Raw genomic sequence first — 27465 nt, 5'->3', positions numbered from 1 at the left:
GACCTGCTCTAGATCCTCCAGTTGCTGGAAAATGGGCTGGTCTCAGTTCCCAACTGCAGTATCTCATTAAAAAGTGTCCTTGGCCATAGGGACATGCCTCACCTAAGGTAACATCCCTCCCTGAAAGTGGCTGATGAAGGGATACAGGTGTCAGACCCTCTCACCCCAATGGGAGACAACTCTGAAGGTCTTCCCAACTCCTCACTAGGATCTGACAAAACCTGTTGCAACTGCATTGTAGGTTAGCTTTCCTCCTGCCTAGACTTGCCTTCCTCATCCCCTTAGGTGTTTCCTAAGAGCTGTTCCCAGTATTCTTGCTCCTCAGACTGCATCTCAGACTGTTTCCCAGAAACCTAATCTAAGACAAGGAGTTAACTGGGATACAGAAAGGCCGAGTAACTTACCCCGACCATACCAGCAGGCAAAACCAGAAAGTAGCTGGAAACAAAATTCATAAATTGCACAATTTTTGCCATGAATCCTTAGAGGCCATCTAGTACAATCCACTCTTTTTCAGATGGGCAGACTGAGATAGAGAAACAAAGATTTTGCTCAACGTATCATAGCTAATTAGGTGAGAGAACTTAGATCAGAATCAAGCTCTTCTGTGGCCCCTCCAGGTAGATCATGATATTCTAGCTTTTAATCAGTTCCCAGGCAACTTCAATGCTACATGAGAATCAAACCAATCTTTGAGAATTTGAAGTCAAAACGAAGTGGATTTTGAAGCCTATTCTCCATGGATAATGCCTCATGACAACCTCCTATATAAAAAGTCACTTAACCTTCTGACCACCAACTGAATAAAGGAGCCAGGACAGAATTGGGGTGGCAGTGCACTTTATTAATAAACAAAAATAATACCATACAGGCAATATCTTACTTTAATGGCAAAATACACGCATATGCACACTTCCAAGTGTAGCACTGGGGTAAGTTTCAGACATAGGACATTAGGCACCAAGTTCACAATCAAACTAAATATAGTTCACAATCCTTCAATACTTTTTCTAATAAGTGACTTATTTAACAGTTAATTGTGACAAAAGGTTAACTGTTTCAATTTAATTCTCGGCTTTAGTATGGAGGCAGACTCAGCATTCAGGACTGTGAAGTAGATGCCTTAGCAGGCTAGCCTCGAATAGTTTCTTAAATTCATTTTAGTTTCTCTAGTTCAGAAAAAAGACCTATGGTATCTTCGTGTTGGATGCCCTCACATATAAGAGTTCTTGGCTCCAAGTTCATGTCTAGGCATACCTGAATTGATATTAATTTTGATACCAAATCTAAAGCTTAGCAGAGTTTATCGAATTAGGATAAATGAATTGGTATTCTAAAAAGCTTGCGAATAGGGTAAAGTGCATACTCAGGAGTCCTTCAAAATTCAAGACAAATATGTTAACCTGATAACCTTTCAAAGTGTTGCCAGTTAAGAAGTTTAAATAAGCGTTTCCCAAAAGATGTGTCAAGAATGGGTTAATTAGTAAGTGAACAGAAACAACTGAAAAAGATTAGGGATGAGATTTCTTAAAGCAGTTTGTGATATGCAACTCCTTATGTATGGGAGCATGTATCCAAGACATTATGCAAAACTTCTAAGATGGCTAAAATGCCTTTGAACTGTAAAGAGTGACCAGAAAAATCCTGCTTTGTGTTTTTAGGAGAAGCAAAGCTTTGGAAGACCTCAAATCGTCATACCAGGGTCTAGTGACTTAATTTTGGGCTTATGATAAGGTTAATGATGTAATAAACTTGGTTGGCTGACTTCATCTGGCAATCTTTAATTTTCATTAAATAAAACAGGCAGAAGATTAGGTTAAAAGGCATCTGAACATAATGGAGATAATAAGGGTATGAAATAAAATAGTGAAAATGGGAGGAGATAGATGTAGCAGTAGACTCACCAGCTATAAAACAAACTTGGGACATTCAGTACAGGGATGAACATGATGATAACATTCTATTATAAAAGTATAAAATAATTGAGGTACATAATGATTAATCTGAATAATAAAAAGATGAACTTGAATCTAGTTTATTTAATAATATGTGGAAATATGTCCATCAAAATTTTTACTTTAAAAGTTTTGGCACATAAAAGAGCTTGCTATCTAGAAACTTCTAGAAATAGCTCATTAATCAGTGGTGCAGGATAAGATACTACTGTATGTACACTATGTGTTTACCCAAGCCTTCTGAATCTTCTCAACTGCTTTATTTGATCACATCTGTGTTGATTTTTCCAGATATTTATATTTAAAAAAGAAGTAATTTATGGTTGAAATTTTTAGGAAGGGCTTTTTAAAATCTTAGAGTTTTTAATGTAGGCCACTATTCTGGGCCTACATTACTCCTAGGTTAGAGAACTTAGTTTTCATATATAAAACCATTCAATTTTGTGTCTTTTACAAAACTTAATAACCAAAGCAAATGAAGTTATAATATAGAGCCCAAATCTCTTCTTTGCATTTGATAGTCTGAACAAATAACAATCAGAAACTTATCATGTGTTTTTCAGTCCTTGAGAGTAATTGGCATGCTAATATTTATTAAAAGGTAACAACGTTAAATACATATTTAAGTTAACGGATCTGCTCAATTATACTGTAGTTATAGGAAACAAGAAAAAATACATGCCACAAGGTCCTTCAAATAGCCAGGGTCTATGTGAAAAGAGGATAATACTGTTTTCCTGAGATCAGCACAGAATGTTATCAATGACAATGAGTGAACTGATATGCCTGTTGGAGTTGGGTCTCCTGTGGAACTAGGGGCTAGTCAGGGAGGCCTCCTGGGCTAGGGTCCTGCCACTATTTTATTTTGCTCACCAGGGGAGATGCACAAAAATCACAGCAAGTCAATTTAAGTATTATAACTATGTCAACACTGTCCTCCTTAAGAGGCAAAAGGAGAAAACACAAATAGGCTAGTGCTAAGACTAGATGTCTAGAAAAGGAATTAGAAGTGGTCAGGGGATTGCCGAGGCAGAACCCTAGAAGATGTCCTCCTACTGTGCTGAGGGCCAGCATGCCCCGCCCTCACATGCTTTCATTTCCCATTCCCTGATGATCCAAATTTGGAGCTGCTCACCCCCAGGAAGCTATGAGTCTCCAGGCTCTGTACCTGCACTTCACCATTTCCTAAAGACAGGATGATGACAGTCACAAGCTGGGCCTTTAACCTACTCAACCTCTACAGAGAGAAAGTTCGATGATTTCTGAAATCATTAGGTATTTTGTCTTATGGGGGAGAAAAACAGGAGACAGACATTGTTTCTGATGAGCAATTCAACTTTAACTTCTCAAAATCAATCACAAGGTTCTATTCTATCAATCAACATGATTTATTCTACACAAAAAAGATGGAGCTTGATCTTACCGAAATTAATTAGGTGATTCTTTTGGTTGTATTTAAGACTGAAACTAAACTGGGTGGTTAAATCCAGTGTACTTAAAGATGGTCCAATAACACAGCCTTTAATTTGTCAATATTTTCCTTTTGATGGTACTGGGGAAGAGTAAGGAGAAAGCAGGAGGCAGAAAATTTAAGATCGTGTCAGCAGCTTGCATTTATACACCACAATCCACAGGGCAGTTACTGAAGTGGAAAATCCAATGATCTTCAGCAGGCCAGCCACCGAAGGCAGGTTCCTTTCCCAGAAGGTGTGGGTGATTTCCACAGATGGAACATCCTAGATGAATGAACACATATCCTTAACAGAAAACTCTTGCACTGACAAGGAGCAGCAAAACATATCTGTTAACTAAGTGCATGGATATTCTCTGGATAGCTGAATCTAAAATGAGCAGAGGTAGGGAAGTGGACTGGGCCCAATGGATAGGGCGTCCGTCTACCACATGGGAGGTCCGCTGTTCAAACCTCAGGCCTCCTTGACCCGTGTGGAGCTGGCCCACGCAGAGTGCTGATGTGCGCTAGGAGTGCTGATGCGCGCTAGGAGTGCCGTGCCACACAAGGGTGTCCCCCACATAGGGGAGCCCCACGCGCAAGGAGTGTGCCCCATAAGGAGAGCTGCCCAGTGCGAAAGAAAATGCAGCCTGCCCAAGAATGGCGCCAAACACGAACAGCTGACACAACGAGATGATGCAACAAAAAGAAACACAGATCCCTGGTGCTGCTGATAAGGATAGAAGCGGTCACAGAAGAACACATAGCGAATGGACACAGAGAGCAGACAATTGGGGGGGGGGGAAGGGGAGAGAAATAAAAAAAAATCTTTAAAAAAATTTAAAAAATAAAAAAAAGGAGCAGAGGGAAGCAGATTTGGCTCAATGGATAGGGTGTCCACCGACCACATGGGAGGTCCAGGGTTCAAACCCAGGGCCTCCTGACCCATGTGGTGTGCAGTGCTGATGTGTGCAAGGAGTGTCGTGCCACGCAGGGGTGCCCCCCGCATAGGGGAGTCCCATGTGCAAGGAGTGCACCCTATAAGGAGAGTCGCCCAGTGCAAAAAAAGAGCAGCCTGCCCAGGGTGGTGCCACACATGCAGAGAGCTGACGCAGCAAGATGATGCAACAAAAAGAGACACAGATTCCCAGTGCCGCTGACAAGAATATAAGCAGACACAGACGAACAAACAGCAAATAGACACAGAGAACAGACAACTCGGGGGGGGGGGGTGGAGAGAAAATAAAATAAAATAAGCAGGGACGAGATGTGAGTTTTATATGCAATTACTGGTCTATGGAGATGGAGCTGCCAAACTTACCTTTGACTCAGGTTCCTGTACCCATATGTCTTTCTTTGCCACCTTACCCAAAGCATTCAAGACCTGAAAGAAAGTGAGAACTTATGAATAAATTTCTGCCATTTCAGCAGACTCAAGGCTTTACTGGTCGTGGGAGTGAGGGGCAGAGAAATGGACATACAGACTGTTAGTTTTAAGAACCAGAAAAACCAGATACCAAAAATGCTGCTGTGAGTCAGGATGGAGAGGGCTTGGCTTCCTTGCTTACCTCTCGAGCTGCCCGTTCTCCGGCCTCTACAGCCCCTTCCATGTAGCCGCTCCACTGGGTGGCAGTCTCTGTGCCAGCAAAGTAAATCTTTCCCACTGGCTGGCGTAGAACCCTTTGAAGGAACAGAGAAGTCACAGAGCTACCTGGGAAGGTGTTTAGGGCAAATGAGCTAGTCACTTGCTTTCATTTACCCCACACAAGACAGGGAAACTGAAATTGCTTTAAAAATACCACACAATTCAGCCAAAGGTAAAAAGCTACTCCTTGTTTCCTGGGCCAGAACTATCAAGGATCTGAACTTTCAAGCCAGAGAAAATCAGGCTGTCAGATCACCAATAACTAAAGTTGACACTGACCTTTTTCAAGCCAGCCAGACTTGTAATATAAGAACATGCATTAAATCCATAATCAGTTAGAGTTGCTGGTGTGTGTGCTTCCTGTTTAAGGTCATTCTGTTCCCTACAATATATGATGCCTGGCTTTCCAAGAGATCTGTTCTTTATGAGATCACATTCGACTGCAGCCCCAGCCACACAGGCACCCCCAGTGTGTCAGGAATAACTATAGTGCAAATTGGAAGACAGGGGAGACTGTCATTTCTGGCAAAGGAGAGACCGGAGGGATTAGATGGGTCTGTCTCCTTGAAAGTAACCTCTGTACAGTTAGTTTCTATAAACCTATCTGGGGACCAGCTGAGGGCAGGGGAATGGTTTTCCTTCTTACAAAGAGGTCTTAGTAAAGAGAACCAAGGAAGGGCTGAGCTAAGTGGGCAACTATTCCCTCTTTCCTTCTCGACTTTGAGGCCTGCCATGTCTGCGGTCACTTTCATAAAATCTTCCAAGCTACATGCCCTCCAGCTACCCTAAACGCCTTCGCCTAAACCCACTGTCACTCCTCTTTCCAATTCAGGAACCCTTGGCTTCATCTATTCCTGATCCTATTTCCATATTCTAAACTTCTACTTTGACTCCAGAACTTACCCAGTTAAACAATCCTGTTATCACCACCAAAAACTGATTCAATTAGGAAAAAAGAAGACAAAAAGCCCCTATAAAGAAAAGGTTAACAAAATCCTTCCTTCTCTGTGGACTAAATTGGCCTTGAGTTAACTTTCTAGCTCTGTTCCTCTGGAAATCTGATATAGGTATAATGCTCTCTGTATTACCAGGCAACACTGCTTATACTAAAAATGATAACCCCCTGTTTGTAAACTACATGTGGGCTGGGAGGACTGTAAATGAACTGTAAATATCTGGTAGGAGAGCAGTGTTTCAAGCTTCTCTGAGTGTGGTGAGGCTCTAGTAACTGGGTATGTCCAATGCAGGGAAGCTGGATGCTATGCCTATAAACCTGTTAGGACAGCTATGGCTCCTAGGGGGCAAAGGGCTTGTAAACAAAGATGGACTCCCCACCCTGTGGGGATTTCATCTCTCAACACCTTAGCTGTATACAGCAAAGACTCCTCCCACTGAAAAGGAATGCATGACACTGCTCTGCTGGCCAACCATGTTAATCCATATCCTTTTGAGTAGACTGGTGTCAAGCAGTCTATGGAAATAGTGTGAGACAAAATGTCTAGTTGAGCTCAAGAAGGCTCCTTGATATATGCTTCAGCTTGTTTCATTTTCACATGAACTGCTGACATCTGAAAAGCTTACTTGTGTTCAGTTATTGTTCTGTGTGATGACAGAAAGTATATACTTACCGTTCTATGGGCATTCAGAAATACACAAACCGACTATCTGGGATACTAGAAATAGGAATGATGACTACTATTGTTATCAAATTCTCACTGAACTTCAATTATCTTCTTAAAAGTTTGATGCATGTCTTTTATTAATCAGTGCAGTGTCTAGGTTGTACCTTCCATATTGAGTCATGATCCCAGGGGGGAAGTAGGCTGTGTAGCAGCCTCCTGAGTACTGCTCCTCGCACCAGTTCTTCTCTTCATAATGCACCGGCTGCAGTTGAGTGGGTAGAAAATTCCAAGGGAAAACAAAGTTGAAATGCTGCCAGTCAATAGTGAAGACTCTTGTGTGTTTTTACTTTAACAAAAAGATTACATTAAAAAAAAAAGGTGGCCATGCTTTCCCCACTCATTTAAAGGGAAACGTGGTGGTATCAAGAATGGCTTTTTGTGAGGTACCAAGTGATGAAGCAGATACTATTTTAAAACCAGTGTTTCTGCTTAGCTATATTAGATATCAGTGTAGAATGATTTGGAAGAAATATCCTATTGGAATAGGATCATCCACATTCTCTTTTCTCAACCTGAATTTGAGACATGAAGTATTCCAATATCAGCAAAAGAAGGAATTTTCACATCGATTCCTTAGACCTAAATCTACAAGAAACTCCATCAAGTACCAGGTTGTAGAAAGGCCTCCTCAAATCTTTGGATTCCTGAAAATTACAGAATATACTTCCCCAACATCCAGGCATTATTGCCGAGGAAAGGTTGGGAGGGAGGAAGAGGAAGGCAAGTACAATGTCTGAGAAAGGCTTTATTCAGAATCACTACTCTAAGCTGAAAAATGAATGATGGGAATTAAGATGAAAACTTTCCTAAGAGACATGAGAGAACATTCTCTTATTTCTCTAACACATTTTGAAAGTTTATTATTTGCACAGTTCACAGATAATCTCCTGAAAGGGTCCCTGGCCATCTGGTAGGCTCTTCAGAAATAATTTCATTGTCATAATCTCTTTCCGTGGTGGACTGAATGCACTGAAATACATTTAAATGCATTTGGAATTGAATCTACAGATGGAAAAGTAAATTGCCATGAATTTGACCTGGGCAAAGTATCTAGATTCAGTTTATCTTGTCAAAGATCATGTTACTGTGTTTTCACCAACAAATGATGACATCTCTAGAATTTTCTTTTGCAGCAGGCAGTTGACATTGACAGGAAGGAAGGGCCTCTGTTCTGGGCTCCATCTCACCCCCTGTTGAGATAATATCTCCAGGTCCAGGAACTAATTACAATTATCCAGAGTACAGAGAAACTGCCCAAAGGAACCTTTTCATCAGAAATTCACTGCACCTGACATCAGCTTTTAATAGCCTTTGGTGACTACTTTAGTTAATCCTTCAAGTTAGCATATCCCTTCATACTCTCTTCATAAAACTGTCAGGAAACCAAAATCTAAGTAACCACTTTATTACTTAGAGCAACCCTGTTAGGGATTAAAGCAGGTGAATTCTTACTTGTAAAGCTTCTTGGGATCCTAGGACTTTGGCATAGAGCTCACAGATTTTCCTCTTCCTATAAGAAAAGACAAAAAAGTGGTTAAGTCATAACTGATGAGTATAGAATAAGTATAGTGAGCACCAGAGCTCTTGCCCAAGAACCAGATTTATTAAGGAAAAATTAAAATCAATGCCACCTGTAATTACACAAAACTCACAGTTCCATGAATCTCTGCACCCAAATTAACTCTCTATGGCTCAAATACAGTCATTTGATTTGATGATTCAACAGACCCTTTGCTTCTTTCCTTACCCCATACAATATCCATCTGAGATTTAAATGGGGCAAATGAAATTATGTTTAGTTTGAGGAATTGATTCTAAGTCAATTTTCTGGAATCTATAGAATTCTAGGAATAATTCCTTTTATACATCTGCAGTACATATAAAGATAAGTGTCTTTATAACTATCCTATAGTGGATTTTAAATAGCTATGAAAATATAAAACTCATTTAATAACATAAGACATTCCATATGGGAGAGAGGCCTCTGGTCTAACGACAGTCTAAAAATCTGTCATTTGATAGAATGGTCTGCAGACCACAGTACTCCAAAGAGTATTTGGTGAGTTGGTGGCATGAAGTGATGTTACCTCAAACACAGTCTTTGGGTCTCCCTCATAATTCATTATTTAAATGACAAGCACAGAACATTGTACATATCAGATCTGAAAACTCAGTAGCTTAATTTATCCAGGCTGTATTTGAAACAAGATACATTTTAAACTCACACTTACTCTTGGTTAAATATATTTTTAAAAAAGGTCTAATTTACTAAATCATTCATTTTAGAAATTAATGGTTCTATTATTTCAGAATTTTCTTGAACAGATTCACACTTATTCAACTATATTCTCTTCATGTTTACTTTCTTTAGTCTTCCTATAGTTTAAACACTGAAAGTGCTCCAAAATATTTGCTAATGGCTAACAACCAACTGAAAAAATGTTTACTAAAAAAAATGTGGCAAAGAGTTTAATTTAAATCTGTAAAACAAGCCTTAAAAGCTGACAAGACAAATGGCCAAATAAGTATAGGGGGAAGGGAGGTCAAGCTTACTAGTAATAAAAGAAACACATTTAAAAAGATACAATTTTATGTTGCCAATAACATTAGAGAAATATTTTTTAAAACATGTCCCCAATTTCTCTGAAGAATGTGGCATAAAATTCAACCTTATAAATTTATCGAAATTCTCACTTACACTATTTATGTAACTCCTGGAACTTCAACCTTATGAGTGTAGAGTGTAAAGTAAGGAAGAGGAAATGTTATTTTAGAATGTTGCTTATTGCCACAATTTTGCCATGGAAGGGTTTAAGGAAGAGAAAAATGCTACTCCTGAGATCATATCGCACAACATAAAAAGATATTTAAATTACAGAAGTGTCAGAAAAGTTTCACTTACTTCAAGGAGATATTTATACTATAGGTAAAAAAAATGATAAAGGAAAGGAAGAACTAGAAGAAATCTCAAGACGATTGTCTATCTAATCTGAACCCCTTGTTTCAGTGAACTGAAGCGACTTGTTCAACATTGTTCAGCTAATTAATGGCAGGGCCAAAGTTTTACTCTTTTGAGCATCCTGCCTGTATGTAGTAGGTGCTCAATAAGTATTTGTCAACTCAAAATTCATCCTCAACCTAGTATAGTACCTTCTGTCCTACAGTGTAAGGAGATGACTGATTCTTACCTACTTCACAAGGGTGTTAGAAAGAAAAATTTAGACATTTTTAATCAACTAGAAAATAAAAGTATTAACAATCATTATTCTGAAAAGATTAATGATACTTATTTTTGTACATGTCATAAACTACTTGTTAAAAGAGAGTGAAATCTAAAATCCATTCAATGCTTACCTACACTGTAGTTAAATTTCATTCATTAACAATAAAAACAGTAATAATAGAAATGTAAGTCAATATTTACTGTATTTCACATTATTAGATGAGCCAAGGAACTAAGTCCTACTAAGTACTTCAAGAAATTATCTTCCTCTTTCCTTCTTTACATTAAAATTCAAGTTTTGAAAAAGATATGTAGGCTGAGAATGTGGAAGCAATGTACTGATTAATTAGTTTGACTCTAAACATAACTATATTTTAAATGGTGGCCAAAAGAGGTCATCATGCAAATCATCTTGTAGTTGAATTTATCCACAGGTTTCTAAAACTGATTGCTCATCATAATCACCTGAGAAGCTTGTTAAAAATACAAATATTCAAGCCCCATCCCTATCCTACTGAATCATCATTTACATGTCAGAAAAACATATTTTCAAAACATTTTTTATGAGACTTTGATGCAGTCAGCTCTGAGAACTGCTGCTCTCATCAGTGACATATTGAGAGTTCTAAGAACTTTGGAGAAGTTCAGCCACTGTGTGGAATCATAACCAAATGTCTACATCCAGGTTGGTATTTACTGTACTATTAAAAATGAGGAGAGAGCAGGAAATCCAAAAGAAAATGTCAAGCTTAGTGTGGTGTAATGAAACAAAGTCCAAGTTAGATGCTACTCCTGACTTGGTCACAAACTAGCTGTGGATCTTTGGACAAATCAGTCCCTGTTACTGGATCCCAAATTCCTCCTCTATTGAGTAACTGGACACTAAAATAGTTCCCTTCCTAACATCAAAGCTCGTGGTTGCTCAAGCAAACAAATCCCTGTGCAAGTGTGGGAACCCATTCTGAAGCTTTCCCCTGATTTCCAAAGTCATCCAAGTAACTCTTCAAATGGATTTGCTGTTTAATTTACTCTGCTTAGACAGAAAAGAGAGACATATGCACTTGTGTGTGTATTGGTCCTCTTCAAAAGCTAGCTAGCAAAGCCTTTAGAGCTACCCTAAAGTAGAGAAGTCCCAGAAACTCCCAGAAGCGTTCCTGCAGTGGACAAATGGCTTTGATGTTAAAAGGCTAAACCTTCCAGGTAAGATTTTATTTGAACAAAGGATTCCAGGGCAAAAGGAAGTAACTACAACAAGATAGAAGGAGAGAAAGGGAAAAAGAAAGAGAAAAAGCCAGTCTTAAAAACTGTTTTATACAAAAAAGCTCTCAGGAGAAGGGAAAATAAACGATGTGTCCTAAGTGATCAAAAGTGATGACGTTTATAAAAAAGTTGTCTCAGGTTAAAGTACACAGGTATGGATCGATATACTTTTCAGTAAAAGTACATGCCAGAGCACCTTGTAAAAGAGGTAATAGCCTTGAATGGGACTCAGGATTCATACTCTTTCTACAGCTAATGTTTTCTATCATTTTTCTCTATCCATCTGGCAGGGAAACTCTAACTCTACTGTGAAATGAACACAAATACATAAAAGCAAATTAATATGTTTACATAAGCAAAGACTGGGTCAAGGGGGCTGTAGCAAAATACAAAAAGGTTCATTTGTTGGGAGTTTGAAAATATTACTACACTATTGGCTTTTCATCATTCTGTGCTGTAGTTAGTGCAATAAACATAATAGAAGGCTAATTTCTAATATATTTTTTCAGATGTCAATTCTTACCTTATTTCTTTATGGAGCTTAGCAAGTTGACTGGCTTTTCGGGCAAGAATAAAGCTGGAGAGAGAGGTTACATTTGAATAATCATTTTAAAGTTATTTTAAGAGTGAACCACTGTCTTTCAAGCATTCTTGCCTCTATGTACTCAGCATTACTGAACTCTCCTGTGCCCTCCCATTATTTCACCCTACTAAAGCAAATGCATGCTATCTTCGGTCTGCCTCTGTGTCCAAAATCCCTGCTTAGGCTGTGGGCTCCAACACAACAGGTCACCTCCTGCTCAACATTTTATACCTAAAGCTTAGCACAATTCTTGACATAAATAGGAAATCATCAATGTTCATTCAGTAGGACAGCACCAATGTTCTTCCATCCACAAATGGATGGGTCTTGATGCATATATTTCTGAAATCTATCCCTCAACTTTCTGCTTTCCTCTAATATATAGAAGGTGGTTTCGAACTACCATAATAACCTGCATCCTTTTCTTGCCCAATGTGGTTTGAGATAAGAGGACATGTTGTTTAGAAGGTCATTATGTTGTAAGCACCTGACCTCCTCAAGGATGCTGGTGTTATTTCTCATATTTCACAGCCAAATTAATAGTCATAAAATGTCTTATCTGCAGTACAGTAGGGCAGCCTGCATTTTTTTAGGTCCCTAAGCACATGGGTCTGTTTGTTTTTACAAATTTCCTTCAAAGATACAATGGTCATGAGCTCAACTTGCCCCATGCCCCAGAGAAGGCACATGGTATAAATTTCTCCAAGGTGAAGGGAAAAAACACATGTCACCAAAAGTCACTTGGCTGTTTCAGAAGCTGTGTCCTTTTGTCATGGTGTGTCAGAACAAATAACTTCTTTTTTTGTATAGTTTTTGAGGAGGGCTAAAAGCAAAGCAATTGGGAGGCTGTTGCAATCCTCACCAATTCTTTTGTGGAGGCCCCATTTCCTTCTCTGGATACCTGGTCCCCAAAGGGCAGACTGGCTGTGTGCAGGGATGGAAGGAGAGGGAAAGGCTTGTCCTCCTCCATACACAGAACTATGCCCTGGGTCATTCCACACTTCAGAGGGTAAGCAAAGCAAAGCTGGAAAAGGATACCTGTACTGTGACCTACTAGGAAGTATCACCCCTCAAGGCTTGACACAATGTATAATAACTGTGACTCCTAACCGGTCATCTGTCTTCTCTCTCTGGGTAACGAACATTTCCTATTTAAAAAAATGCTTGGAATGGACAAAAGGATAGAGCCCAGAAGTTCTAAACTTTGAGGGTTTCACAAGATAAAATAGTTCTCATTCCAGAATGGCTTTTCCTCTCTATCCTCAATGTGTAAGTTTTATAGGAGGGAAGCATATGGTCACAAATTCAGAATGATAACAATTTCAATGAAGAGCTCTAATGTTCTGGTGCCACACACAAAACACTACTGAAATATGTTAATACATGAAAACATAATGTAATTTTATAGAGTCATTTCATCATTACTTTATCTCAATTCCAAAACATTATGCTCTGCCAGTACCTACATCAATGCATCAACACAATATGGAAAATGCAGAGTACCCAGCTCTAACTTACCCCATGATGGCAGGCAGTGATCCATCTGGCTTGGTGTCATCCAGGGTAATTGCAATTGGGGCTTCCTCATCTTCAATGATCATGCAGCCACAGTAATCTTAAGCAGGAGAAAATCAATAGGAGATTGAGACCAACCTCATCAGAGATTGAGGGGAAAAATATCTAAGTATTTGAACTATTTTGCTAAGGAGAACGCAAATCCTAAACTATTGATCTTTCCTCCAAACCTAGAAGTGATTTTCTATTAAATAAACACACTGACTATATACAATGATGCCTATTCACCCACATGGACAATAACCGATCTCTACGATCTTTACAAAAGGCTCATGAACAACACATGGCAAAAATGGGAAGATGGCCCTGGAGGCCTGGAATATGTGGGAAAAAAGAGGGGTTGTGTTAGAGGGAATCACCCCATCAACCCACAGAAAAAGTAGTGGAAGGAGTCCTGTGAGCATGAGTGGAAGGCTTATCCATAGTAACCCATATATCCTGAGGGCCTGCTATGCCCCAGATCCTGCCTCATTTAATTCTCACAACACCCTTACAGTAGGTATCGTCACCATTTTACATGAAGAGATTGATGCCAAGAGAGGTTAAGTGTCACACCTGAGGCATGCAGTTAGCAAGCCACTGATGGCCAAGAAAGCCTGACTTCAAAGTCAGTGCTCTTTGCATAGTGTGCTTTTGCCTCACTCTGCCCATGAAGTTGTAAGATATATACCAGGAGCCAGGGCAACAGAGACCCCACAACTGGTATGATCATGTGCTTTTCTTCCATTGCCATCAAATGTTATTTTGTATTGTCAGATCCTCTTTCTTTACCCATCTGAAAACACAACTTTTTTTCCAGTCAGTGCCTAGCATAATATTCTTAAAGAAGTGTGGCTCCTTCATTAACTGAGTTTGAGCATGAATAAGAACAGCCTACCATTCTTCTTCCAAAAGGCCTCCTTGTAATACATCATGCATTTAATGATAGCCCCCATGGGAAGACGCTGAATTAACTGGTTTCTCTCTGATGGCAGCTCTGGTCTGAAGTGGATCTTGGCAGTCAAGGCTGGAGGGACGGCACTAATTACGTATCTGCACTAAAACACACATACACAAAATATCACCTCAAACTGTCAGCTGCAGTCTTTATAGAGGGGCTGAAACATCATCCTTATCATTTCAATGGCAATGGGCCGTAACAACATACAAAGAGTTGCTTATCAGAACAAGATAGGTCAATCAAGGCTGGTAATTTGGAAGACTGAATCAGAAACATGGCAATATCAATTATGTGATTTATATTAATATTTATTTAGAAGCTGTAGAAGACAAAATGCCCATGTCATATACACTCCTTTAGACTAAATTGAATTACCTCATAAAGTTCATGATTTAATGTCTCTATGATGATGTTGTCACCTGACTGGTCAATATAGGTGACAGGACGCTTCAGCTTCACCCGGTCCCCAAGGAGGTCCATTATTCGCTCACTCACTTGACCAGATCCACCCACAAATTTCCGTTCCTATAGGAGAAGGCAGGCAGGAAACATTATAAAAGCCCAAGGAAGGGAACTCATAATATTTGCCACTGATCAGAGCAGCCTCCAGAAAGTCACAAGCCAAACCACCCTCTGCACACTTAATTGTTGGACGAATTCATTAAGACAGAGGCAGAAAGTGTCTATCAAAACACCCCAGCAAGTATTCTCTGCATGGCTTTCAGCAATGAAAAGCCATTATCGGTTTATAAAATCACAGAACCAGAAGAAACATGCTCCTACATGATTGCTGTGGCACCCTGACCAAATGAAAAAAATTGGCAAGTCTTTGGGTTTCAAATGCTCAGGAGTGCAGTGCATGGAGGGAACCCTAGGAAAGGTAGGGTGCTGCCCTTCTCCCAGGGGATGGCATTTCTGACTCCCCTTGGTTTCTTGCAGACCTGGACTATGGCTGTATGGGCAGGATAAAGATGTAGACAGTACCATAGCACAGACAATGCTACTCTAAGAGAGCAGGCTCGGGGATAGTCATGCCCTACCAATCACCAAATGATTTTCTGAGAATCTGAATCTTGGAGCTTAAGTAACTTTTGGCAAAAATGTCACCAAGCTTCACTGTAGAGGCAGAAGGGCAACGTCTAAGTGCCTGCTTCTTCCTCCTGATATTGTGAAATGGTTTCCCCGAGTAGCCCATTACAAGACCCTTATAATCCCATGAGTGCTGTACCCCACTGTGATCTGCTACACTCACCACAGAGACTGGTTCAGCTTCATCTAAGAGGATAAGTCCTTAATAGAGCATGTTTTGTAAGAACAAGGGGGAATCCCCTATATTTTTAATGTAACATTTATGTAATCTAAGAATATTTAAAAAAATTAAAAAGTATATATATATATTTTAAAATGCCATATACAACTACTTAAGAATAGAAAGGAACAATCTGTTGATACATGTAAAAACTTGGATAAATTCCCAGGTAATTATGCTGACTCATTAATGTTCAATGTTGTATATATATTCCTAATCACTCTCATAATATCTCACAAATTTTAAATCATATGCAAGAGCACATAAGTCATACTAAGAAATTAGCTATTAATCCCCTGTCTAATTGGTTTACCTCCCTCTCTTGGACTTGGTGACATGTCTTTATAGGTCTACTAGCTTTTAGTTGAGGACTCAGTATTCTGTTGTATGTTGTACTGTTGCTATGAAATGTACATGCAGTGTATGTCTTATGGGCAATGCAAGTTGCTGTGTGGGGGTGGATTGTGGGGGTCTAGTGGGTCCCGGGGCCTAGCTCCCCCTCCCGAAGGGAAACAGCCTTCAGCAAGCAGCTGTCTGCATGCCCCAGGACATAAGTTAAAATGGAACAGACCCCCGCACAGGAAAAAAGATGGTATCGTAGACTGTAATTTTCTCCAGATGTACACTTCCTTCCTACAATAACATGCATTTGTGTAACTCTGTTATGAAGTGCCTTTGTTCTGAGACCCTATATATTGCCCTTCATTTTCCCACCTCTTTGCGGAGTGCTACTTTTATTCTTTGGCCTGCTGCCACCGAAGACCTTCTCCTGTCAGTAAGTCCCAGTAAATAAAGTTTATGCCTGACACTGTACCAAGAGAGTCCTGTGGTCTTATAGTAGCCCCAACCTGTGCCGTTCAGGAGCTGAGTTGGAACACTAATGAATTAAAAATGACTCTTTAGCTGTAAATTTATTTTCATAAATGAGAAAAGGAAAGGTGAATATTGTTTTCTAGAAAAGTCTTTTAGGAAGCATTTCTTTTTTAACAAAAGTATTTTATTTGTTTTCTTGCATTATTTTCTTTTTTTAATTAAAATTTTTTTCTCTATTTTTTTAAAATGTTACATTAAAAAATTATAAGGGGTCCCCATATACCCCCTACCCCCCTCACCCCACTCCTCCCACATCAACAACCTCTTTCATCATCATGGCACATTCATTGCATTTGGTAAAGACATTTTGGGGCACTGCTGCACCACATGGATAATGGTTTACGCTATAGTTTACACTCTCCCCTAGTCCACCCAGTGGGCCATGGCAGAACATACAATGTCCAGCATGTAGGGAGCATTTCTAAGCTGCTAATTATTTGTTTCAAAATACTGACATGATTACTGAGACACTGCTCTGAAGGCAAAATCACAAATAAAGTTAGATTCAGAATAGACAATCCATACCTGGCCCCCATTGGTAACTGAGAATATCCGAGTGGTGCCCCCGCACTGCTTCACATACCACAAGAACCAGAGGGCAGAAACCTCGTGGGGCTCGGAGGTCACATTGATATTCACAAAGAGAGATGCAAACTGCCTAGCTGTCCTGTTAACAGAAGAAGAATAGAAGTCAGGCATAAATCCATACATGCTTAACAGGATGTCATGTTTTAAAAAACACAATTTAGTATGGTTAGAAAGTATTTCTATTGCATTTGAAAAAAACTCATGGACGCAATTTCTGCCAGAATGCATTCATAACACTTGAGGAAAATAAAGACTTTTCCCTACTTTTTAGAAGCTATGTGTTCTCCCTGAATATGCTAGTTCCTGTACAGTCTCCACTGTCCTACTACCACTGTCCTTCATGAAACAATGGTGGCTCCTACCTAGTCATCTCACATCCTACATCCCCTCCTACACCCTTCTCCCCAGTACAACCAAAGAGGTTGATTAAAAGTGCAAAGCTCATCAATCCTCTACTTAAAATCCTTCAATGACCATCAGTGGAGAAAGGCCAAAATCTTGAATACAGTCAATAAATCTTGCACTATCAGCCTCTTGCCCAATTCTCCAACCTCCCCTAACAGCAGCTGCACATGTCCATCTCTATGGTCTATACATACTATCCATTCAGTTGCTAAAACAAGCTGAGCTCCTTCTCATCTCAGGGACTTTGCATAAGCTGTTCTCTGTTCTCTCTGCCTGGAAGATACCATATCCCCATACTATCTATCCTTCCCTGTCTCCCCCAGCCAAACTGGCTCATTTCTTCCCTGAGACACTAATTCTTTAGATTTCAATTGGATGATTGCGCCATCAAGCAATCCTTCCTTTACTAACTCAGAGCAGGTAAGGTTCCCCCAGTTACAGGCACTCTCTTAGTAGTAAGTAAGTGTACAACATCTCTCTCCCTTGCTAGAAGAATATAAGCTCCATGATGGTAGGGGACATGCCTAACAACTTCATCAATGTCCCCCAGTACCTGGCACAGTGCCTTCACATACTAGGCACAAAATAAACACATGCTGGATGAATTAATGAACTGTAACTAAAATAATAACACAGATACTAATTGAAAATATACAGTTTAGATTTTTCTTTTAATACAGACTACAACCTCCATATAGAATTACTTTTAAAATCTTCTTCCAAGCTGCATCTGTAACGGACATCTATACAATACAAATATACAATTACTCATTTTATTGCAGGTTACATGATCCTTTTATTAAAAGAAGTTCTATATCATTCACCTACTTTTACTCTTAACTTTTAGATTCATTTTATACCCAAGCTTGCACTAAAATGTCTAAAGTGCCCTCGAAGTTGTTCCTGACTGTACTATCACTGGGTTTGTTCTTAATTTGTTTCCTCTAAGTTATTAAAAAAGACACTACAGCTCAATACAGGACAGAAAGGATTGGAGGGGAAGGTAAAAAGTAAAATTTAAATAGCTGAGTTACTTTGTCCAGCAGATTTTATTTATGAGATCTTTCATGGTCATCTTGTCCCATTCTTCAGCATGTGGGGCCTGCCATGGTGCATCAGCTGGAATCTGTAGAGAGAGAAGGCCTCAACTGCAGATGTGATGGCAACTACCCTCGATGCCTCTGAGAGGCCCACATGAGAATATCCAAAAACTGATTGCTAGGTTTCTATGTCGGGATATGTGATTGGCACGGATTGCCTCTGGTAGACTGGCAGCTGTTTGACTTATACCTTAAAGCTGTTTCCAAATGAATAATAATAATAACGAATATATATAAAACAATCATCATCATTATCAAAAGCTAACTACCATTTTAGGTTAGAGAAAGTGATATTACAGAGCCTGAGACTAAGTAAAACAACCTTGGGGAAGCAAAGCCTTCTCTCCTTTACTATCTAAGTGGTATCATACACAGGTAATAAGACTGTAAATAGAAATAGCTGGCAAAACGACTTCACATAAATGCTAAATGGAATATAGTGGAAAGCACTGAATTCTGGTTCCCTTGCTGTGTGGTTCTGGAAAAATTACATAACCTTGTGGTACCTCGTTTTCTTAATTTGTTAAGGAGAAATATAACCACTTTGTAGAGTTGTTTGGAACATTAGAAATGATATACATTAATGTTCAGAGTAATGTTTCCTGCTCTATAGAAGTATATTATACAGTTGCTGTTGTCATTTCAGAAGCAGGTCTTGTACAAGCTGAATAAACATGTTACCTCCTTTCCCATGTTATCCATTGTCCGCCATAGATTGTTGTAATCCAGATATGCAATGGGATTCCATACTGGAGGAAAGGCACCTCGAAATGGGTAAGTTTTCCCCTAGAACATGAAAGCAAAGGGAATCAAGTGAAAAGAGCAACACTATATATTTGGATGGCGTTCCAAAACCAAAAGCAAAAGACATGAACATGGATATCTAATAAGCCCAGAGGACATAAAACAGGATAAATATGAAGAAAAATATATCCCATCATATATGAATCACACTATAGAATGCAAAGGATAAGGAGATCTGAAAGCTGCAATAAAACAGCAATGTGTTATATTTTTTTTACTTATTATTTTTTAAAGATTTTAATTATTTCTCCCCCCTGTTCCCCCCATTGTCTGCTCTCTGTGTCCATTCACTGTGTGCTCTTCTGTGTCTCCTTGCATTCTTATTAGACAGCTCTGGGAACCGATCCTGGGAAATTCTGGAGTGGGAGAGAGGCGATTATTCTCTTGCGCCACCTCAGCTCCCCTGTTCTGCTATGTCTTCTTATTTTCTCTCCTTTGTGCCTCTTGTTGCATCATCTTGCTGCACTAGCTCTCTGCTTTGGCAGGCAATCCTGTGCTGGGCGGCTTTCCTGCTATGGGCAGCGTTCCCACACAGGGTGACTCTCCTGAGTGGGGCTGCATTCCCACATGGGCCAGCTTGCCCTCACTAGGAGGCCCTGGGCATCGAACCCTGGACCTCCTATATGGTAGACAGGAGCCCAATTGGTTGAGTCACATCCATTTCCCAGCAATGTGTTTTACGCAAGGCAGTCCAATTATAATGAGTGCTTAAGTATCATCAGAAAATATGGAAGCAGGAAGGCGGTGGGTTGAAATACTTAAAGATATTGAAAGAAAACAACTACCAAGCAAGAATTATATATGTGGTGAGACTTTCTTTCAAAAAAATAAGAGCAATATTAGGACATTCTCAGATAAACAAAAGCTGAGGGAGTTCATTACCACTAGACCTGTCCTATAAGCAATGCTAAAGGGAGCTCTTCAAACTGAAAGGAAAGGACACTAGACAGTAGTTCAGAGCAGCATAAACAAAGAACTGCAGTAAAGACAACCATTTGGGTAATTATAAATTCCAGTATTATTGTATTATTTGGTATGTTACTTTACTTCTTACTTCCAACAGTTAATAAAATGTAAATGCATTAAACATAATGATAAATCTATGGTTTGGGAAATACAATGTACAAAAAATGGTGGTAAAACATATAAAAGAGGGGAATTCTGGGAAGACAGAGTCAAAGTAGGGAGGCAGGTTTCAACTCTCCCACAAAAACATGGGGAAAGGACCAAAAGCTGTCTGAGGGACCTGGTTTGGGGGTGCAGCAGACCAAGATAGTGCTATGCAACTCCCAGGAAGGCAACAGACAGGAGACAAAGAATCTGAAACAACAAACGTGAGTTATCAAACCCATGCTGGGGCCAGGAAAGGCCACCTCACCCCTAAGATATTAAGCTGCAGTATAACCCCTGGCTTGCTTCAGCTGACTGAGAGGGAACAGATGTCTTCTCTCCTGTCAGCTGTTACAAGGGAGAAAGGGGGGGGGGGGGTGTCAGGGAGCTTCTCTTCAGTGAATTTGGCCAGTAGAGTCTGCTTTGAATTTTCTTTCTTGCCAGACCAAAACACAGGAAAGTGGAGATTGGAAGAAATACCTTTGTGGAAAGGTGAGCCTACAAGCACCATCTGCTGGCCAGTCTGGAAATTTCATAGAGAAAAACTGCTTTAGGACTCTCTTAACCCGAAATTCTGGGAGAAGGTCTCTGCCCCATTAATGAGTCCCTGGCCTGGTTTTAATATCAAATAAGAGCTGTGAAAAAAAACAATAGGCAAGAGTAATGGGCCATCTATCAGAGTAAATTCACCAATATATTCAGATGCCTAGATATTGGCAAAAAATTACAAGCCATATTAAGAAACAGGAAGTAATGGCCTAGCCAAATGAACACACCAAACATCCTGCAGAGATACAGGATTTAAAACAATTAATGATAATCACACAACTCTCCTAAATCAATTCAAAGAATTGAAAGAAAATATGACTAAAGAGATAAAAGATATTAAGAAGAAACTGGGTGAGCATAAAGAACAATTTGAAAGGCTGCAAAGAAAAGTAACAGGTTATAGGAATGAAAGACAAAATGGATGAGATTAAAAATACATTAGAGGCACATAAGAGCAGATTTGAATTGTTAGGAGATAGAATTAGTGATTTCAAAGACAGAAAATCTGAAGTGGAAAAGACAGAACAGAGAGAGAAAGGAATGGAAAAAATGAAGAAGGGTCTCAGGGAATTGAATGACAATGTAAAACACGCAAACACATGCATTATCAGTGTGCCAAAAGGAGAAGACAGAAAAGGGGCCGAAAGAATATTTGAGGAAATAATAACTGAAAACTTCTCAACCCTTACTGAAAGACATAAATATCAATATCCAAGAAGAACAATGCACCCCAAAGAGAATAAATCCAGATAGATCTACCCTGACACCTATAATTCACAGCAACAAATATTAAAGATAAAGAAAGGACTCTGAAAGCAGCAAAAGAAAAGCAAGGCATCACATACAAAGGAACTTCAATAAGATTAAGTGCCAACCTCTCATCAGAAACCATGGAAGCAAGAAGAAACTGGTATGATGTATTTAAGGTACTGAAAGAGAAAAACTGCCAGCCAAGAATCCTGTATCTGGCAAAAATGTCCTTCAAAAATGAGGGTGAGTTCAGAGTCTTCACAAATGAAGAAAAAGTGATAGAGTAGGCTACCAAAAGACCAGAATTATAAAAGATGCGAAAGGGAGTGCTGCAGCCTAAAAGGAAAAAAAAGGGAGAGGGACTTGGAGAAGAATATAGAAATTAAGATTATTAGGAAGGGTGAAAAGACAGATAATAGTAAGATATGACAACAGAAAGCCAAAGGACAAAATGGATGATAAATAATGCAACAGATTTTAAATGCAAGCTGTTATAAGGGACGAAGAAATTAATATTAATAATATTAATAAAAGGGGTAATTCACCCAGAAGAAATTATTTTACTAAATATTTATGCATCTAACCTGGGTGCCTCAAAATACATGAGGCACACACCAGCAAAGCTGAAGGGAGAAATAGATGTCTCTACAATAATAATTGGAGGCTTCAATACACCACTTTCAGTATTAGATAGAAGATCTAGACAGAGGATAAATAAACAGAGGGCTTGAATAATACAGTAAATGAATCAGACCTAAAAGACATCTATAGGGCACTGGACCCCAAAACAGGAGGATGTACATTCTTTCGAGAGCTTATGGATCCTTCTCCAGGATAGAACATACGTTGGGTCAGAAGACAAGAGTCAATAAATTTAGAACCATTAAAATTGCACAAAACACTTTCTCTGATTATAAGAGAATGAGCTGCAAAATAATAATGGACAAAAAGGGGAAAATTCATAAATATATGAAGATTAAACTGTACAATCTTACATAGTCAGCGAGTCAAAGAAAAATTTGCAATGAAATTCAACAAATATCTTGAGATGAATGGACATGAGAATACAACATATCAAAATCTATGGGACACCAAAAAGGCAGTGCTGAGATGGAAATTTACAGCTGTCAGTGCTTACATTAAAAAAGATTAAAGATTTCAATTTAGAGACATAACCTCAAAACTGGAAGAATGAGAAAAGGAGTGAACTAAAAAATCCAAAGTATGCAAGAGAAAGGAAAGAACAAAAATTAGAGCAGAGGTAAATGAAAATTTAAAAAACAATAGAGAGAATCAACAAAACTAAAAGCTTTTTCTTTGAAAGGATCAATAAATTTGAGAAACTTTTAGTTAGATTGACAAATCAAAAAAGAGAAAGCATAAAAATAATGAAAATCAGAATTGAAAAGGGAAAATTTACTACTGATTCCACTGAGATAAAAAGGTTGATAAGAGGTTTCTATCAACAATGGTGTACCAATAAATTAGATAGCCTAGATGAAACGGACAAATTCTAAAACACGCAAACTACCTACACTGACTCAAGAAGAAATAGAAGATCTCAACCAAATTACTATTAATAAAAAGATTGAGTAAGTGATAAAAATTCTCCCAACAAAGAAAAGCCCAGGATCAGATGGCTTCCCAAGTGAATTCTACCAAATATTTCAAGACTTAGTTACAATTCTACCCAAGCTATTCCAAAAATTCAAGAGGAGGGAATACTCCTTAATTCATTCTATAAGGCCAAAATAACCCTCATACTAAAGCCAGAAAGAAAACTACAGATCAATAACTCTTATGGATATAGAATCAAAAATCCTCAACGAAATACTAGCAAACCAAATCCAACAACATATACACCATCAAGTGGGACTTATCTCTGGTATGCAAGCCTGGTTCAATATGAAGACATCAATTAATGTAATACACCACTTTAACACAATGAAGGGAAAAAACACATAATCCCAATTGATGCATTTGAAAAAATCCAGAACTGAAAACAAGGACACAAAGAACTGAAAACAAGGACACAAACTAATATATGTACACCAATGTTCATAGCAGCATTGTTCACTATTGCCAAAAGTTGGAATCAACCCAAATGCCCATCAACAGATGAGTGGATCAATAAAATGTGGTATATACACACAATGGAATACTACTCGGCTGTAAGAACAAACACACTACAAACACATGTGATAACATGGATGAATCTTGAGAACCTTATGTTGAGTGAAGCAACCCAGACATTGAAGGACAAATACTACATGACCTCAATGATATGAAATAAACAAGCTGCCCTAGATAGCAAGAGACTGAACGATAGGCTTACAGGAAATCGGAGGGTGGAGGAAGGATATGAGCCGATGTCTGCAGGGGTGGAATTTAAGACGAGATGGTCGTAAGTATGAACACAAAGAAGAGATAAAAGGGGGGCAAGGGGTTGCCTTTGGTTGGGGCTTTACGGGTTTGAGGGTGGCTGGGGAGGGACGGATGGGTAACGTTGCCCAAAAGTGGGGGGAGGGAGAGGTAGCATACGAACACAGGAGAGGGTCAGGAGGTGGTGGAGAGTAAAATGCCGAGAAAATCATATCAAAATATAATAAAGAGGGTTACCTGTTTAGAATGCTCGGAGGGGAGGGTCTGATGCAGGACGGGCTCCTGGGGAATGTCTAAATGCTCATTCTGCCAGAGTGGGTGACACCATGGGGTGGAATCCCAAGTAGTGAGAGTGGGGGTGGACCCACATCCTGGGGAGGACTAATGCCATCAAATAGAGGGAACTGTATCCCTCGAGAGAAAGGGTGGCTCCCAGGGCATTGGGGCAGTTGAGCAAGTTAGGCCCTGAACACTATTCCATCTATCTCTGGAAGTGGCTCCTCAGGAAACGGAGGTTGGCTGTCACTGTGGGCACCAAGGTGGAAGGGAAAATGGACGTTAAATGTGTGGAACCAAAGTAAATGGGGGGCAAGAGAGGAGTTTCTTGAGAGTACACAAGGATGGATATAAAACATGTAATATTACACCATAACATAAAGGAGATGACAGACTGATAATGTAAACCATAATGTAAAACATAGGATAACTAAAAATGTAAAGAACTGTGTATCCTAAAGTATGCACCATAATGTAAGCACAGATGTTACCTTGTTAGAAAGCTAGTATCTCAGACTCTGTACATCACCTTAAGTAAATATGATATGAATAGGGCGTAAGAGTATCACTGTGGAAGGGAAAAGGTTTTCTGGTGGATGTGTGGGAGTGCTGTATATTATATATATGCATTGCTGTGGTCTAGGACTCCTGTGAAGAAATGCTGAATAATTAGGGGGGGGGGGGGGAAAGGATAGGATGTGGAATTTTTTCAAATCAACATTCTTTATCTAAGTTCTTTATCTAACTTTATCCAAGTTCTTTATCTATCCTTTAAACCCATCACTATATGCCATTCCCTAGTAAGGGACCATGACATTATATTGGGCTTCAAATTTCGGGGAGTTCTGGATCACAGAGTGTTTCAACAATGGCAATGGAGGGATACTGGTATGGGATACCAATGACAGGTGATATATGGCTGACAGGGAGCTGTACAGAACATATGTCCAGGGTGCATGGTAATGATTGGATATACTCATAGTGGCAACAATTAAAAACCACAGCAGGGGGGGGTACTGGGTTTTCCTGGCCAGTGGTGCTCTGTCGTGGTCCCTAGGGGAGCAGTGACAGTCTCCCAGGTACAGCGGCGGGGACCGGGAGGGAGTGAGGGTTCACCAGTGAGCCCCTGATGCTAATGACTATGCTTGTGAGCTGATAAACCTAAAATAAGAACAAGGCCTAGAGCAACATTGTGCCTGGGAATTTCCTCCTGTCAGCCTTCATGTTACTCAAATGTGGCCAGTCTCGAAGCCAAACTCAGCATGTAAATGCAATGCCTTCCCTCCAGCGTGGGACATGACACCCGGGGATGAGCCTCCCTGGCAACGAGGGACCACTATCAACTACCAACTGATGATGCAACTGGAAAAGGACCTTATACGGAAGGTTCAATGCGGATCAGCAGAATATCCATGTCTACATAAAATACCATGACTTTAAAATGCTGTTTGACCTAAAGTAAGGGGGAAATGGAAAGGAGAAATGAGTTTATATGGCTACGAGTTTATAAAAAAGAGTCTGGAGGCTGGCAGAAGGATTGCCCTCATGCACAACTGAGCAGAGTCAGAGAGACAGATAAAGCAGATACAACCCCCAGATATTGGTTCCTTTGAAGGCTAAAGAGACCCATGAGAGTTATGGTCATGGCTGATGGGGTTAACTACCAGGGCAGATGGCCCCTCTTTGGAAATGGTGTTTATGTGTGATGAATCTGGACTCAGATGGGATCTCCCTTCATAAGACTTTCATGCTAATGTGCTGGAGGTGCAGTTAATGTTGGGGTTTAAGATATATTTAGGGGATTTGAATCTCTGGACTGACAATGTGATAGCCAGGTCCTGAGCCTCAACAGACTCCAGCACCTACAATCTGATTTATTGGACTTACCACACTCAGCTAAGATGGAGTTGAAGAAGGACAATCACCACACCATGGAGCCTAGAGTGATTACAACTGAAAATGGGAGGATTGCATCCAGCATCCATGTGGAATCTGAGCCTCCTCTTGACATAGAGGTGCAATGGACACAACCAATCCAATGTCCACATAGAAGAGGTGGCATTGGATTGGGAAAAGTGGACATGGTGGCTGATGGGTATGGGGAAAGGCAGGAAGAGATGAGAGGTGGAGGCGTCTTGGGACATGGAGCTGCCCTGGATGGTGCCTCAGAGGTAATCACTGGACACTGTAAATCCTCACAGGGCCCACTGGATGGAATGGAGGAGAGTATGGGCCATGATGTGGACCATTGTCTATGAGGTGCAGAGGTGCCCAAAGATGTACTTACGAAATCCAATGGATGTGTCATGATGATGGGAACGAGTGTTGTTGGGGGGGGAGGGGGGGGGTGGGGGGGTGGGGTTGAATGGGACCTCACATATATATATATTTTTAATGTAATATTATTACAAAGTCAATAAAAAAAAAAAAGATTTCACACCATACGGGGATTTGGAGGAGGAGCCACATGATTGTACTCTTCCCAGAAATGTTGGAATTGAACAGTCTAACTTTATAAATTTTCCTAGAAATGAAAAAAAAAAAAAAAGAAAAAATCCAGCATCCCTTCATGATAAAAACACTTAAGAAAACTAAGAATAGAAGGAAACATCCCCAATATGATAAAGGCTTATATGAAAAGCCCGCAGCTAACATCCTACATTATGGTGAAAGATGAAAGACGAAAGCTTTCCCTCTAAGATCAGGACAAGACAAGGCTGCCCACTTTCACCATTGTTATTCAGCACTGTACCAAAAGTTCTTGCCAGAGCAACTACACAAGGAAAACAAGGTACAGACATCAAAATTGGAAAGGAAGTAAAACTTTCCCTATTTGAAGATAATACAATCATATATCCTGAAAATCTGAAAAATTCACAACAAAGCTCCGAGAGCTGAAAAATGACTTCAGCAAAGTGGCAGGATGTAAGATCAACATCTCAAAATTAGTAGTGTTTCTATACACAAGCAATGAACAATCAGAATGAGAAACTGAGAAAAAAATCC

The 27465-nt window shown here is 39.7% G+C and overlaps 1 protein-coding gene across 1 annotated transcript in view; it reads right to left on the bottom strand.

The window, feature by feature from the left end:
• Positions 1-823: 823 nt before the first annotated feature.
• Positions 824-27465, bottom strand: part of LOC101433264 (amine oxidase [flavin-containing] A) — a 90832-nt gene continuing 64190 nt past the window's right edge. The window contains exons 4-15 of the mRNA XM_058292105.2: positions 19270-19374; positions 18523-18614; positions 17021-17162; positions 14689-14838; positions 14251-14410; positions 13317-13413; positions 11739-11792; positions 8185-8242; positions 6837-6934; positions 4974-5085; positions 4727-4789; positions 824-3691 (exon numbers count right to left, since the gene is read on the bottom strand). Coding sequence (XP_058148088.1) covers positions 3545-3691; positions 4727-4789; positions 4974-5085; positions 6837-6934; positions 8185-8242; positions 11739-11792; positions 13317-13413; positions 14251-14410; positions 14689-14838; positions 17021-17162; positions 18523-18614; positions 19270-19374 — 1278 coding nt within the window. The 3' untranslated portion in view covers positions 824-3544. The remainder of the gene's footprint in view (positions 3692-4726; positions 4790-4973; positions 5086-6836; positions 6935-8184; positions 8243-11738; positions 11793-13316; positions 13414-14250; positions 14411-14688; positions 14839-17020; positions 17163-18522; positions 18615-19269; positions 19375-27465) is intronic.

The sequence above is a fragment of the Dasypus novemcinctus genome, chromosome X (genome assembly GCF_030445035.2).
Source record: "Dasypus novemcinctus isolate mDasNov1 chromosome X, mDasNov1.1.hap2, whole genome shotgun sequence".
Taxonomy (NCBI): Eukaryota; Metazoa; Chordata; class Mammalia; order Cingulata; family Dasypodidae; genus Dasypus; species Dasypus novemcinctus.
This window is presented reverse-complemented; position numbering and strand designations above follow the sequence as displayed.